Below are 16,867 nucleotides of genomic sequence, written 5' to 3'. Positions count from 1 at the left end.
TGTCTTACTGTTGTAGATCTGTCTTACTGTTGTAGATCTGTCTAACTGTTGTAGATCTGTCTTACTGTTGTAGATCTGTCTTACTGTTGTAGATCTGTCTTACTGTTGTAGATCTGTCTTACTGTTGTAGATCTGTCTTACTGTTGTAGATCTGTCTTACTGTTGTAGATCTGTCTTACTACTGTTGTAGATCTGTCTTACTACTGTTGTAGATCTGTCTTACTGTTGTAGATCTGTCTAACTGTTGTAGATCTGTCTTACTGTTGTAGATCTGTCTTACTGTTGTAGATCTGTCTTACCGTTGTAGATCTGTCTTACTACTGTTGTAGATCTGTCTTACTGTTGTAGATCTGTCTAACTGTTGTAGATCTGTCTTACTGTTGTAGATCTGTCTTACTGTTGTAGATCTGTCTTACTGTTGTAGATCTGTCTTACTGTTGTAGATCTGTCTAACTGTTGTAGATCTGTCTTACTGTTGTAGATCTGTCTTACTGTTGTAGATCTGTCTTACTGTTGTAGATCTGTCTTACTGTTGTAGATCTGTCTTACTGTTGTAGATCTGTCTTACTGTTGTAGATCTGTCTTACTACTGTTGTAGATCTGTCTTACTACTGTTGTAGATCTGTCTTACTGTTGTAGATCTGTCTTACTGTTGTAGATCTGTCTTACCGTTGTAGATCTGTCTTACTACTGTTGTAGATCTGTCTTACTGTTGTAGATCTGTCTTACTGTTGTAGATCTGCCTTACTGTTGTAGATCTGTCTTACTGTTGTAGATCTGTCTTACTGTTGTAGATCTGTCTTACTGTTGTAGATCTGTCTTACTGTTGTAGATCTGTCTTACTGTTGTAGATCTGTCTTACTGTTGTAGATCTGTCTTACTGTTGTAGATCTGCCTTACTGTTGTAGATCTGCCTTACTGTTGTAGATCTGTCTTACTGTTGTAGATCTGTCTTACTGTTGTAGATCTGCCTTACTGTTGTAGATCTGTCTTACTACTGTTGTAGATCTGTCTTACTGTTGTAGATCTGCCTTACTGTTGTAGATCTGTCTTACTGTTGTAGATCTGTCTTACCGTTGTAGATCTGTCTTACTGTTGTAGATCTGTCTTACCGTTGTAGATCTGTCTTACTGTTATAGATATGCCTTACTGTTGTAGATCTGTCTTACTGTTGTAGATCTGTCTTACTGTTGTAGATCTGTCTTACTGTTGTAGATCTGTCTAACTGTTGTAGATCTGTCTTACTGTTGTAGATCTGTCTTACTGTTGTAGATCTGTCTTACTGTTGTAGATCTGTCTTACTGTTGTAGATCTGTCTTACTGTTGTAGATCTGTCTTACTGTTGTAGATCTGCCTTACTGTTGTAGATCTGCCTTAGACATTGTTGTAGATCTGTCTTACTGTTGTAGATCTGTCTTACTGTTGTAGATCTGTCTTACTGTTGTAGATCTGCCTTACTGTTGTAGATCTGTCTTACTGTTATAGATATGCCTTACTGTTGTAGATCTGCCTTACTGTTGTAGATCTGTCTTACTGTTGTAGATCTGTCTTACTGTTGTAGATCTGCCTTAGACATTGTTGTAGATCTGTCTTACTGTTGTAGATCTGTCTTACTGTTGTAGATCTTTCTAACTGTTGTAGATCTGTCTTACTGTTGTAGATCTGTCTTACTGTTGTAGATCTGTCTTACTGTTGTAGATCTGTCTTACTGTTGTAGATCTGTCTTACTGTTGTAGATCTGCCTTACTGTTGTAGATCTGCCTTAGACATTGTTGTAGATCTGTCTTACTGTTGTAGATCTGTCTTACTGTTGTAGATCTGTCTTACTGTTGTAGATCTGCCTTACTGTTGTAGATCTGTCTTACTGTTATAGATATGCCTTACTGTTGTAGATCTGCCTTACTGTTGTAGATCTGCCTTACTGTTGTAGATCTGTCTTACTGTTGTAGATCTGTCTTACTGTTGTAGATCTGTCTTACTGTTGTAGATCTGTCTTACTGTTGTAGATCTGCCTTACTGTTGTAGATCTGCCTTAGACATTGTTGTAGATCTGTCTTACTGTTGTAGATCTGTCTTACTGTTGTAGATCTGTCTTACTGTTGTAGATCTGCCTTACTGTTGTAGATCTGTCTTACTGTTATAGATATGCCTTACTGTTGTAGATCTGCCTTACTGTTGTAGATCTGTCTTACTGTTGTAGATCTGTCTTACTGTTGTAGATCTGTCTTACTGTTGTAGATCTGTCTTACTGTTGTAGATCTGTCTTACTGTTGTAGATCTGCCTTACTGTTGTAGATCTGTCTAACTGTTGTAGATCTGTCTTACTGTTGTAGATCTGTCTTACTGTTGTAGATCTGTCTTACTGTTGTAGATCTGTCTTACTGTTGTAGATCTGTCTTACTGTTGTAGATCTGCCTTACTGTTGTAGATCTGTCTTACTGTTGTAGATCTGTCTTACTGTTGTAGATCTGTCTTACTGTTGTAGATCTGTCTTACTGTTGTAGATCTGTCTTACTGTTGTAGATCTGCCTTACTGTTGTAGATCTGTCTTACTGTTGTAGATCTGTCTTACTGTTGTAGATCTGTCTTACTGTTGTAGATCTGTCTTACTGTTGTAGATCTGCCTTACTGTTGTAGATCTGTCTTACTGTTGTAGATCTGCCTTACTGTTGTAGATCTGTCTTACTGTTGTAGATCTGCCTTACTGTTGTAGATCTGTCTTAGTGTTGTAGATCTGTCTTACTGTTGTAGATCTGTCTTACTGTTGTAGATCTGTCTTACCGTTGTAGATCTGCCTTACTGTTGTAGATCTGTCTTACTGTTGTAGATCTGCCTTACTGTTGTAGATCTGCCTTACTGTTGTAGATCTGTCTTACTGTTGTAGATCTGTCTTACTGTTGTAGATATGCCTTACTGTTGTAGATCTGTCTCACTTTGTAGATCTGTCTTACCGTTGTAGATCTGTCTTACTGTTATAGATCTGCCTTACTGTTGTAGATCTGTCTTACCGCTGTGGATCTGTCTTACCGTTGTAGATCTGCCTTACTGTTGTAGATCTGTCTCACTTTGTAGATCTGTCTTACCGTTGTAGATCTGTCTTACTGTTGTAGATCTGCCTTACTGTTGTAGATCTGCCTTACTGTTATAGATCTGTCTTACTGTTGTAGATCTGCCTTACTGTTGTAGATCTGTCTTACTGTTGTAGATCTGTCTTACTGTTGTAGATCTGTCTAACTGTTGTAGATCTGTCTTACTGTTGTAGATCTGTCTTACTGTTGTAGATCTGTCTTACTGTTGTAGATCTGCCTTACTGTTGTAGATCTGTCTTAGACATTGTTGTAGATCTGTCTTACTGTTGTAGATCTGTCTTAGTGTTGTAGATCTGTCTTACTGTTGTAGATCTGTCTAACTGTTGTAGATCTGTCTTACCGTTGTAGATCTGTCTTACTGTTATAGATATGCCTTACTGTTGTAGATCTGCCTTACTGTTGTAGATCTGTCTTACTGTTGTAGATCTGTCTAACTGTTGTAGATCTGTCTTACTGTTGTAGATCTGTCTTAGACATTGTTGTAGATCTGTCTTACTGTTGTAGATCTGTCTAACTGTTGTAGATCTGTCTTACTGTTGTAGATCTGTCTTAGACATTGTTGTAGATCTGTCTTACTGTTGTAGATCTGTCTTACCGTTGTAGATCTGTCTTACTGTTATAGATATGCCTTACTGTTGTAGATCTGTCTTACTGTTGTAGATCTGTCTTACTGTTGTAGATCTGTCTTACTGTTGTAGATCTGTCTTACCGTTGTAGATCTGCCTTACTGTTGTAGATCTGTCTTACTGTTGTAGATCTGTCTTACTGTTGTAGATCTGTCTTACTGTTGTAGATCTGTCTTACTGTTGTAGATCTGTCTTACTGTTATAGATCTGTCTTACTGTTGTAGATCTGTCTTACTGTTGTAGATCTGCCTTACTGTTGTAGATCTGTCTTACTGTTGTAGATCTGTCTTACCGTTGTAGATCTGTCTTACTGTTGTAGATCTGTCTTACCGTTGTAGATCTGTCTTACTGTTATAGATATGCCTTACTGTTGTAGATCTGTCTTACTGTTGTAGATCTGTCTTACTGTTGTAGATCTGTCTAACTGTTGTAGATCTGTCTTACTGTTGTAGATCTGTCTTACTGTTGTAGATCTGTCTTACTGTTGTAGATCTGTCTTACTGTTGTAGATCTGTCTTACTGTTGTAGATCTGTCTTACTGTTGTAGATCTGCCTTACTGTTGTAGATCTGCCTTAGACATTGTTGTAGATCTGTCTTACTGTTGTAGATCTGTCTTACTGTTGTAGATCTGTCTTACTGTTGTAGATCTGCCTTACTGTTGTAGATCTGTCTTACTGTTATAGATATGCCTTACTGTTGTAGATCTGCCTTACTGTTGTAGATCTGTCTTACTGTTGTAGATCTGTCTTACTGTTGTAGATCTGCCTTAGACATTGTTGTAGATCTGTCTTACTGTTGTAGATCTGTCTTACTGTTGTAGATCTGTCTTACTGTTGTAGATCTGTCTTACTGTTGTAGATCTGTCTTACTGTTGTAGATCTGTCTTACTGTTGTAGATCTGCCTTACCGTTGTAGATCTGTCTTACTGTTGTAGATCTGTCTTACTGTTGTAGATCTGTCTTACTGTTGTAGATCTGCCTTACTGTTGTAGATCTGTCTTACTGTTGTAGATCTGCCTTACTGTTGTAGATCTGTCTTACTGTTGTAGATCTGCCTTACTGTTGTAGATCTGTCTTAGTGTTGTAGATCTGTCTTACTGTTGTAGATCTGTCTTACTGTTGTAGATCTGTCTTACCGTTGTAGATCTGCCTTACTGTTGTAGATCTGTCTTACTGTTGTAGATCTGCCTTACTGTTGTAGATCTGTCTTACTGTTGTAGATCTGCCTTACTGTTGTAGATCTGTCTTACTGTTGTAGATCTGTCTTACTGTTGTAGATCTGTCTTACTGTTGTAGATCTGCCTTACTGTTGTAGATCTGTCTTACTGTTGTAGATCTGTCTCACTTTGTAGATCTGTCTTACATTTGTAGATCTGTCTTACTGTTGTAGATCTGTCTTACTGTTGTAGATCTGTCTTACTGTTGTAGATATGCCTTACTGTTGTAGATCTGTCTCACTTTGTAGATCTGTCTTACCGTTGTAGATCTGTCTTACTGTTATAGATCTGCCTTACTGTTGTAGATCTGTCTTACCGTTGTGGATCTGTCTTACCGTTGTAGATCTGTCTAACTGTTGTAGATCTGCCTTACTGTTGTAGATCTGTCTTAGACATTGTTGTAGATCTGTCTTACTGTTGTAGATCTGTCTTAGTGTTGTAGATCTGTCTTAGACATTGTTGTAGATCTGTCTTACTGTTGTAGATCTGTCTTACTGTTGTAGATCTGTCTTACTGTTGTAGATCTGCCTTACTGTTGTAGATCTGTCTTAGACATTGTTGTAGATCTGTCTTACTGTTGTAGATCTGCCTTACTGTTGTAGATCTGTCTTAGACATTGTTGTAGATCTGTCTTACTGTTGTAGATCTGTCTTACTGTTGTAGATCTGTCTAACTGTTGTAGATCTGTCTAACTGTTGTAGATCTGTCTTCTGTTGTAGATCTGTCTTACTGTTGTAGATCTGCCTTACTGTTGTAGATCTGTCTTACTGTTGTAGATCTGCCTTACTGTTGTAGATCTGTCTTACTGTTGTAGATATGTGTTACTGTTGTAGATCTGCCTTACTGTTGTAGATCTGCCTTACTGTTGTAGATATGTGTTACTGTTGTAGATCTGCCTTACTGTTGTAGATCTGCCTTACTGTTGTAGATCTGTCTTACTGTTGTAGATCTGTCTTACTGTTGTAGATCTGCCTTACTGTTGTAGATCTGCCTTACTGTTGTAGATATGTGTTACTGTTGTAGATCTGCCTTACTGTTGTAGATCTGTCTAACTGTTGTAGATCTGTCTAACTGTTGTAGATCTGTCTTCTGTTGTAGATCTGTCTTACTGTTGTAGATCTGTCTTACTGTTGTAGATCTGTCTAACTGTTGTAGATCTGTCTAACTGTTGTAGATCTGTCTTCTGTTGTAGATCTGTCTTACTGTTGTAGATCTGCCTTACTGTTGTAGATCTGCCTTACTGTTGTAGATCTGCCTTACTGTTGTAGATCTGCCTTACTGTTGTAGATATGTGTTACTGTTGTAGATCTGCCTTACTGTTGTAGATCTGCCTTACTGTTGTAGATCTGCCTTACTGTTGTAGATATGTGTTACTGTTGTAGATCTGCCTTACTGTTGTAGATCTGCCTTACTGTTGTAGATATGTGTTACTGTTGTAGATCTGCCTTACTGCTGTGTGTGTGTGTGTGTGTGTGTGGTGACAGAGAGGTTCCCCCAGGGGAAAAACTCAACAATAGAACCTAAAGTGACCAACTTACCTTGTGTAGATCTGACAGAGGAGGACATTTCTGTATTACTTAAAGGTATGAAGTTCACCCCTACTCCATTGAACCAGGATTTACATGAACTAGAAATAGATATGTCTGATTTTTTTTTAGAAAATTGAGCGTACTAAATCATTTTGATGTTGATGCCAGTAACGAAGATACTATCACAAAAACGCTTTCACTCCAAAACCTGGTAGTAACAAATTGTTAGACAGTGTTATTAACTGCATCAAAGATTTACAATTTCTGTATCGTCACGATATGGCTGAAAAATTGTCGATGTGGCGTAAAGCATAAACTCACTCACTCACTACAATTTCTGTAAACCCTCAAAAAGGTAAATCAAACATAACAGAAGTGAACGAGCGTCTCTAAACAGATTATCAAACAACGAGTCAATTGTTATTAAAGAAGCTGATAAGGGAGGCGCTATAATAATTATGGACAGTAATTATTACCAAGAACCCTCAATGGATATGTTAAAAGATGAATCTTGTTACAGAAAGCTTTCAGACAGTTCGGAGAAATCTGTATTACATAAACTTAAAAGATAACTATATTCACATTCTCAATGCCTTACTAAAAACGAAGAGGATTATTTAATTAATTATGAATCGAAAGAAAGTAATTTTATGGCCTCCCTAAAGTTCATAAGAGCGCACAGATCCAATAAAAATGTCGAACATTGAATTCTGTTTATGTAAAAAAAAAACCCCGTAAATGATTTAAAATAACGGCCAATAATTGCGGGACCCAAATGTTCCACACACAGAATCAGTTACCTTATGGATAAAGCGTTAAAACCAATAACTTAACATGTCAAGAGCTACAGAAAAGATACCAATGATTTTCTGAACCAACTTCCCGCCTCAGTCGAAAATGGTACAAAGTTAGTCGGTTTTGATGGAGTTAGTTTATATTCAAACATTCCCTATGATCTCGAAATAGAAGCTATTGAATACTGGATAAATAAATACCGTTCGGAAATCCGAGAAGACATTACCTCGGAATTCATTATCGTTAGTATTAAATTTAACAAACTATTCTTTATTTTTGATGGTTCTCGTTGCAAACAGGCTGAAGGCACAGCAATGGGGACAAAAATGGCCCCTACTTATGCAACCCTTGTACTTGGTTATTTGGAGGAAAAACTGTACTAAAAAATTGACGAAGAATCCGGCATTGAATTTGGACAGGGATTTCAAGATAAATTGAAAAGATTTTCAGATGATTGTTTTGTTCTGTTGAATCGAAATGAAGACGATCTACAGTGTTTGATAGATATTTTACAGACACTCCATCGAAGTTTAATCCTTACTTTAGAGATGAGCGATAACAATCTATCGTTTCTAGATGTAATGGTTACAATATTCAAACAATATCATTGAAACAGATGTATATACAAACCAAACGATTCCAAGCAATACCTCAAATACAATTCCTGTCACCCATGTCAAAATAAAAACAGTGTCCCTTACTCATTAGCACGTAGAATCTGCGCGATAGTATCTAATTCAGATCGTGCACAATATAGACTCGATGAACCGAGGGAGTCACTATTAGTAAGAAACTACCCAAGAAAAATAGTGGAAGACGCATTAAACAAGGCTAAATCACAAAACCGTTGTGATCTTTTAAAACCTGAAGATAAACCTAACGAGAGTGCTCTCCCGTTTGTTACGACCTTTAATCCCCCAAAACCGGAAATATTTGGAAGTGTTCTGGAAACACTGTATTCCTTTAATAAGTGTAAAGAACTAAAACAAAAAATATCACAAAATAAACTTATTAAAAGTAAAAGACAGAGCCAAAATCTGAATCAGATTCTTACTAGGGCTTCTTTCTCGCGTGGAAAACAAGAATGTAAAACAGTACAAAAGTGTAACAGACCAAATTGTGGTACTTGCCCTCATGTTTTACAATGTTGTTCTTTTACATTTAAAGACGGAAAAACTTTCTATATCCGTGAAAACTGTATTGTGCTTCGAAAAACTTGATTTATGTCATACAATGTGCTGAATGCAAGGCCGCATTGGACAGCCAGGGGACACCCAAAGAGCGAGAGTGAGGGTCCGCCGACAACAAATAAGGGACCCCTCTTGTCGGTGTCACTCAGTCAACACATTGATTAGTGTGCCGGGAATGAAACACCAACTTTTGTGATATCCCGTTTTACAAATGTGACAATGATGCACTGGGAATGATAAAAGAAAGTTATTTTATTAATACGTTCAAATAAAAATTAAATGGCCTGAAATAATTGAATTATTTTATACAATTACATGTATTGTACATTTTACTGCCACTACAATATTTATTTCTGCATGTGTCCTGCCCTATCGTGTATGTGTGCGTGCGTGCGTGCGTGCGTGCGTGCGTGCGTGCGTGTGTGTGTGTTGATACTGGTGTAAGAAAGGAAATGTAATCCATGCTTATTTCTAATAACAATTTTCAAATGACAAAAATGGAAATCAATAATGGCTCCCCCTATAGTGAACATATCTTTCTGAACATATTTCAAAGTTTATCAAGTATCCATGTTCATCCCCTGAGGCTACTCAACAACTAGTGCATGCTGGAACGTTAGCCATGATGAATGTTCCCATAGTGATGTATGTACAGCACTGGCATCAATATTTGCCGCATATATTTATTGTTTTCAATGCATTTTATAAGTAACGCTTCAATATACAATGTAGTTACTCGATGTAAACTATGCACAGTTTACAGCCTGCATATAGCTCCAGCCATAGAGTACAGTAAGCAATTATCAACCACGCATGAGAGCGAGTTTGTCATGCGAGGCTAGTTTCACTGAAGTCAGAGAAGCTATAGGACAGAGACTGAACCATCTCCATCATCTATGTGCATTTGGAGAATGCACAAGTAGGGATTGTATAAGACTAGCATCTATAGTCTCTGAAATGAAAATATTTTACAGGAAAAAACATTGTTGGATTATCTTAATACCAATATGACAAAGAGAATCCCAGAGACTATCTTGATTCTCAGCTTGAAACTGCAGTAATCTAGACTCGCCAACAATTATAGACTTACCTGGGCTGTATTGGATATAATTGTTTTCCGGTCTGTATGACTAGGATTGCGCTGAAATCTTGAAGAATGGCTTACTGTTGTATTCGTGAAAATGCTTCATAAGAGACTAAGTGAATTGTTTGTATACAGCAAAGGCGGGTATAGCGTTAATTTTAAAAGAGAGGTTGCACTAATACGCATGCTCGATGAATACAAATAACTGCCGAAACACATTAAACTGCGTGTAGTAGTAGAAACCACATCCACAAATGATGTAGTGATATGATTTGTTTGTGGTCGCACATGTTCGGTACGGTTCAGAATCACGTTGTCTACCACATGTAAACATGTGTAGTATGTCACAAAGTGGTACCAATGGTCCTCCGAGCTCTGGGTCCGCTGAAGTCCTGCCAAACACGTGTTTACCATGGAAACATACACCATATGTCTTCTCAGCACTATACCCTAGAAGTCACGCAATTTTTGCATGTAAAATTCGATAGGAAGTAATTATTATGGCGGCGTAAGCCATTTGCATACATTTTTCAAATCCTATAACATCCCACCCCTATTGGTCGGGTAGCCTAGTGGTTAAAGCGTTCGCTCGTCACGCCGAAGACACGGGTTCGATTCCCAACATGGGTACAATCCTACAATGTGTGAAGCCCATTTCTGGTGACCCAAGCCGTGATATTGCTGTAATATTGCTAAGGCGGCGTAAAATCATACTCCCTCCCTCACTCACTCCCTTTTCATCAACTATGGCTATCGCTATTAAAATGGAATCAGGGGTACTTTGAAATATATAGGGTGAGTTTTTCATACTTCCATCGTTTTTATTTTTATCGTTTAGCTTCATGCCAAAAATTGGAAATGTCGAACCGATCCTCTCAAACATAGTGACTCTGACAAGGTTACGAGTAACATTCGCGCAAAAAGCGCTCACCCAAACCCACCCCACCCCTACCCAAACGGGTGCATGTGAGAAAAATTAAACAGCCAAACCTCCAGAGCCCCGAATGAATATAGATCAAGTATCTGTATATGCGCCCTCCTTGACAATGGCAATATTTTTTTCAGTTTCCTGAATATTGCCAGTTGTGACGTAAGGTGGGGTACAACTATGTTTGTATGTCATCACTTAAAAGGATTCGGTGCCCAGTTAACCTCATTCAGGTGGAATGGTTATTGATATTTTACGTACGCTTTGATAATTTTGTGCTGTTGATCCGAATATGCATCGTCGGTGCATATCAACATATTTGGGCAAATGCATTTGATGAACATTGTCATGTACAATTGGATTAGATTCACGTTTGTATAATGACAGATGTAAAAAAATATGTGGCCTGTCGGTTTTGGAAATATAGAATGTAGATCTATTTATTATTCAAATGATGTTCGAACTCCACACAAGGCATATTCTACACTCACAATGCCAGAAGTTATACGTCTGACATATGTCGTAATACGTAATAAGTGGTGTTTTCCCATTCAAATATATGTTTATAACATAGATATGGTTATCGTGTGTTCAATGAATGTAATATATGTGATCTACGTGTGTATTCTGATGAAAGATGCATGGGACGGTACTCTCACGACTTACCAGAAACACATTTCCCTAAAACTTACTCAATAAAACTCCAGCTGAGAGACGGTGCTGTAGTTTAGATAGGCCTCCGCCTCGAGACTCAGGATGGCGACGCAGTGGAGCAGTGAGCATTTCGTTGCCGAATATCGAGACATTCAGGTCGTAAAATGTTTATATTAGCCTTACTGCAAGTGACGTAACTGCGCGGTGTGTCACTTGCATAGTGTCAGTCACTACAAGCAACACTACAAAAAGTTTTGTTAGATCGCTTGAGATTGACACCCACTCGTCATGTGAAGATCTAATTTAATAATTAGTTTCCGATATATTAAGATTAACTTTGTTCGAACCTTGATGTGACAATGTCTTGAATAAGACATATAATCTGTTACTGTTGTCTCATGTAGGAAACATTATTTATGTGCAGTTGTCTTTTGGAAAAGGTCAAACATTTGGGGACATCTTCAACTGCCTGGTCCTCGTCTCAAGCGCAGGTCTAATTATAGAAATGTGTAATTAGTGCACTGTGAGTCATTGGCTGATTATGAGTCTTTAGGATTTTAAAATGGCCAGAGACCATAAGAGGGACATAACATAGACTGATGCTACAATGCCTTCACTTCTCATGGTGATGCTGTAGTGGTTAGGGGTCAAACAAAACTGAAGGATACGATATGTATCTCGATACACTGGTAACAATATGGTACATATCTTGATAAGCCAGGATAACAACACACGGCCATGAACTGAAATACTCCTGTATTTCAGATGAGTGTTAAAGTAGGGATAGACTTCTTTGTTATCTGTTCCGAGTCTTTTACCAAAAGCACTAGGGAAGCCGAAATAGTCCCAGACAGCCGAATTGTAGGGTATGCAAGCAGCCTTTCAAGCTCCCATTTGTCCCTATTTAGATTATTCTTTCACTGAAAAAGTACAAAATGCATATTTTGTATCATGTATCACATTTGCAGCCTTGCTAGTGGTCATATATTGTGCGCAGAGAGACCTCTGCTTTATACTAAATAGGTCATAGGTATATTGGTGTATATGACTGATCACTTCATGATTCAAGCCAGACATTTTCGCATCCCAAAGGACCTGCAATGAATATTGCTTGTGTCCATTTAATTTGTATGCGTAAAGGTTGCAATATTTTGTATCTGGTAAAACCCTGCTTCTGGAACGTGTTACATCAATGGACGCAGATAATGTCACATTTTTCATTCATGGGAAACACTGTCATCCACTAGCATGACTGCCAATGTCTGGCATGTATTATTGGCGGTCATTCAGTTAAAAAAATAAATAATTAACACAGAAAAAATGATCTGAATATTTGTAATTGTATCTAGAACTATTGATGCACATAATGATGGGCTAAAGACATGCATACCACATGGTCACACATGATGTAGAAAACATCATATCAAGAAATATTACATGTCATGCAATTCACATATAAGTGGATGACAATGTCTCATTATTTTGGGGGTTATGTTTAATAATATCACTCTTGTGATAGGTAAATTCTTCATATGAACATGATTAGAGTCAACAAGAGATGCAAAAAAGTAAATGGTTCCCATCTTGTGTGTCAAATCTCCTGCCATGTACATATGGAGTTGAGGTGTAATGGGGTTTAATGTCACGTTCAAGATGATTGCACTTACATATCGACGGCATACACGTGTGTGTGTGGCAAGATTGCTTGTACTGGTCAGGACAAATTTTATAGTGCTAGCCCACTGAGATACCATGCTGCAGTTTAACATGAATACCCCTCTCAATAACACAGTATACTAACTCGAGCCGACTAGTACTTATTGTAGCCCCTTAATGCCAACGCCGGGAAGGGAAACAACAAGTACCATTTTTTAATGTCTTTTGGTATGACGTGACCGGGGATCTAACCCCCATCCTTCCACTCTCTGGGTTGAAGCTTTACCACTAGACCACGGAGGCGGACGTACATATAGAATACATGTCCCACATTAGGGTACCGTTACCTCTGGCTGGGCTAGAGGTTGTTGTCATTTATGGTTATATGATACACATATCTGATATGACAGAATATGAATAAAGGTTTTCAGACAGCAACAATGCAAAAGTATTTATGTTATTTATGAAAATCAGTTGGCATGTCTTGGTACATCATATTAGCCATTTTCTCAGCAATTTCTGCATGAATCATTATCACAATGTGATAGTCAGTGCATGGTATGTGCACTAACACTGGAAGTAAACAATGTAATACCCACCTGTTTGTCAAGTGTACACCTACTATTTTCTGCCTGCTGGTATGATGAAGTGCTTTTTTGCTGACTACCAGAAACATGATTGAGTAAAAACATTTGCTCTCTGGGGTACTGTTTTACAGATTTGTATTTTTGTTTGCAGGCAAACGCCATGGCTGTGGACACTGTCGGAGAATGGGCACTGTTAGGGGGGTAAGTGATGCTGATACTAGGGGAAGCATACTTTCCTTGTAGCTGTAGTGGCCGTTGTACGGTAGTCATTGTTGTTCTCTTGTTGAAGATGTGGAATTTTACCAACAAGCGGTGTGTCTGTTATTTGATGCATTGTTTTTCACTTTACTTATTCATTAATATCTGAAGACTTACGACTGAATGAATGATTCCAAGCTGACCATGCAAAATCCACCAGTAGTTGCTGACTTGGATGAGGGCTGCATCAAGGCTTCAGTGTTGTGAGCGTCCTCGGGTCTGGGCACAAATCTCCATCGACTGCATCCCATTTAGACTAACATCTAGTCTCTGAAATGAACATATCGTACATAAAAAAACAGTTGTTCAGTTACCTTAATAAAAATATAATATAAAGGAGCCCAGTGACTCTCTTCATTTTCAGATACTGATACTGCAGTGATATAGACTTGCCAAATATTTTAGACTTGCATGGGCTGTATTTGATATATATTTGTATCAGGGTCTGTAAGACAGACTACATCCCATTCACTGCATCCCATTCACTGCATACAATCAATGAGCTAATTTACCACTACCATTTTCAAAACTTTGTTCAATTTCAAACTTACCGAAATCTTTAGGTAGAATGTTTGTTTCAGCATGTTGAGGGTGGACCTGAATGTGTGGCACTCTAACTCTTTGCTGTCTGCCATGATGTTTCCCTTGCTATCATATGCTTAGGTGCTCATGTTATTCCAGGTTTATCCAATTGAAAAGCAGTTTTGGGGATGAACAAAAGTATTTTTAACCCATCTGAAATGAGGGAATATAGGCTTTAGGTGGTAGACCGATGTTTGTGTAGTATCTTAAAGAAAGACTATGTTGTATGAAAGGTATTACCACCAAATGGAGATGGTAGCATTGGTAATGTCAATACAGTGATGTAATCATTCTGATTCTGTTCTACATTTTGGATCACTGTCTGTACATTCTGTGTTGACAGCTGCCCATGTCAAGGGCTCAACAGCCCACTCAATACCAGTGTACACACGACTCTGGTGCAACATTGCTATGTGTGATAGCATAGTAGTGAGTGGTGTTGCTTGTCATACATTGTACATGATTCACTCCTCAAAAAGATGGTGTTGCACCCATTCCTGGTGCACTCACTAACCTTACCCTGTCAATATATAAAATATGTTTTATTAAATAAATAAATGTAAGTACATCCCAGTATTTACATTTGGTTGATGAGGTTAGTCCACACATGGTGTTACCACGAATAAACTGGTGTCTGTGTCAGCCTTCACAGGCACACACCAGCCCCTCAGCTTCCTTCACTTTGATATAGGTGCATCATATTCAGTGGGGAGTTCATGGTTCCCCAATCTGTCAAAACGGCCTCAGTGGTGTTGTGGCTAGAGCATCTGTCTGTGGGGAGAAAGGACAGTGGTTTGATTCTTCTGGTCACGTCATACCAAAGATGGTGCTTGTTGTTACCCTATCTGTATCTCAGCATTAGGGGAGGAAAATAATAACTGGCCTGCTGGGAGTTAGTAGCATGTGTTTGAGTGTGATATACATGTTCAATTGCGTATGGTATGGTAGCTCAGTGGGCAAGCACTCTAAAAACCAACTAGTTCGAACTGTTACAAGCACCCCCGGGGTGATCCGGTAACCAAGTGATTAAAGCATTTGCTTACACACACACACACACACACACACACACACACACACACACACACTCACACTCATACACACACACACACACACACACACACACACACACACACACACACACACACCAGTCTGTCAATTTGAATTAAAACTGGATGGTGAGAATGGTTTCAGTAGTATGAATACTAAAACAGCATGAAACCCATGTTTTGGGTTGAAATTGGAAGTACAGTGACTTGAAATTGGAGGTCTCAGCCTTCTGCTGTATGGAAGCATCCCTGATTAAAGGACGCCAAAATGCCGAAGCCTGGTTCCTTTTACACTTGACTTCCGGTTTTAGGCAGGACCTTTAATTTCGGTATATTAGTACTCCCAAGACAGCATAGAGGATTCTAGGGCAACACGTCTGGAAAACCTTCCCCCCAAGGGACATGAACTAGGTCACACATCACAGGCACCCAATTAGCTCGATTTGCCAACTCTAATGAGAAGCATTTTGTGGTTCCACCGACATTTTCTATCATGCAATCCTACAGGGAGAAGTTAAGGTAGAAACTTGTATAACAAAATACAACAGTCAGCCATCTCTGCATTCAAGTTGTCATATACTCTCCATATACAATAAAGTCATATTAAAGTCAGCCAAGTTTAGCATAGTAGTTCACGGCACGCAGGTACTGGATGAGTTTTCCCTTGTCTTTGAAGTTGAACTTTCAGTCTTTTAAGACTGTGCTCATTCTCTCTATAGACTTGCTTTGCACCGAAATCACTTCTCAATGGAACTGATGATGGCAATAAATCTGAGTTTCGGGTGATGATAAAGCAAGGTTTTGTTGAGTCGGAAATGGAGTCCTTCTAAGTTGTTGTTTGTTCCTGGTCCAGTTATCAGGTAGTAGTTCCATCAACCAACAGGGAAGAACCATAGTCAACCTGTGTTGCCACAGCATAGTCATTGAACTCCTTGCTGCAATAAACATCATGATTGAGTTTTGATCAGGGGTTTCAATCAAGGTGAGTATCACAGTCAGGTGACTGAGAGAGGTTATATTTAGCAGAATGTGCAGTGTACTCATCATCAGCACGTGCTGAAATAAAGGTAACTTTACCTTGTTTGTTTGAGTATATCTCAGTGTGTTATATGGAGTGCACTATGCCCCACATGCCCATTGTTAAGGGATTATCCCAGCTTCCTGATGATAGAACATATCATGGAAAAACCTTTTCCGCCAGTGGAAATCGAACTCGAAAAGTCCGCATGGAATTCTCGAATGTAGTCTTCTGCCACAGTGACATTGGAGAAATTGTATGAAATTAACAACTAAATATTTACTTACATCATGACTAATTGCTTAACCGTTTATGAACTACAAAATATGTTTTATGCAATTTTTATACTGTATGTTACTCTGTGCATTCTATGCGCGCCTTGTGGTTTAATCAACCATTTCAACAATAAGACACCTATCCTCGTGATCTAATCTATACATTGGACCGGGCAAGTGAGAGAACCCTGGCTGCAGATGCCAGGAATGCTTTCAATGCAATGTTTGTTTAGGGAGTCACAGGAGGATTTGGTCAAACCCAAAATATGGGTCCTGTAACAAACAGTTAATCGTTTTTGATTTCTTGTTATGAAGGCTATAACTGATCTGCTT

At 38.5% G+C, this 16,867-nt stretch overlaps 1 protein-coding gene across 7 annotated transcripts in view; it reads left to right on the top strand.

Annotated features, from left to right (window-relative positions):
- The first annotated feature begins 11,134 nt into the window (after positions 1-11,134).
- Positions 11,135-16,867, top strand: part of LOC139454226 (GATOR2 complex protein WDR59-like) — an 81,429-nt gene continuing 75,696 nt past the window's right edge. For all 7 annotated transcript variants that reach the window (XM_071235814.1, XM_071235810.1, XM_071235812.1 and 4 more), the window contains exons 1-2: positions 11,135-11,268; positions 13,507-13,556. In XM_071235814.1, the coding sequence (XP_071091915.1) occupies positions 11,215-11,268; positions 13,507-13,556 (104 nt within the window). In that variant the 5' untranslated portion in view covers positions 11,135-11,214. The remainder of the gene's footprint in view (positions 11,269-13,506; positions 13,557-16,867) is intronic.

This window comes from Haliotis cracherodii, unplaced genomic scaffold (genome assembly GCF_022045235.1).
Source record: "Haliotis cracherodii isolate W230 unplaced genomic scaffold, xgHalCrac1.p SCAF_10, whole genome shotgun sequence".
Taxonomy (NCBI): domain Eukaryota; kingdom Metazoa; phylum Mollusca; class Gastropoda; order Lepetellida; family Haliotidae; genus Haliotis; species Haliotis cracherodii.
The sequence above is the reverse complement of the archived record's forward strand: the minus strand, read 5'-3'. Positions and strand labels throughout refer to the sequence as shown.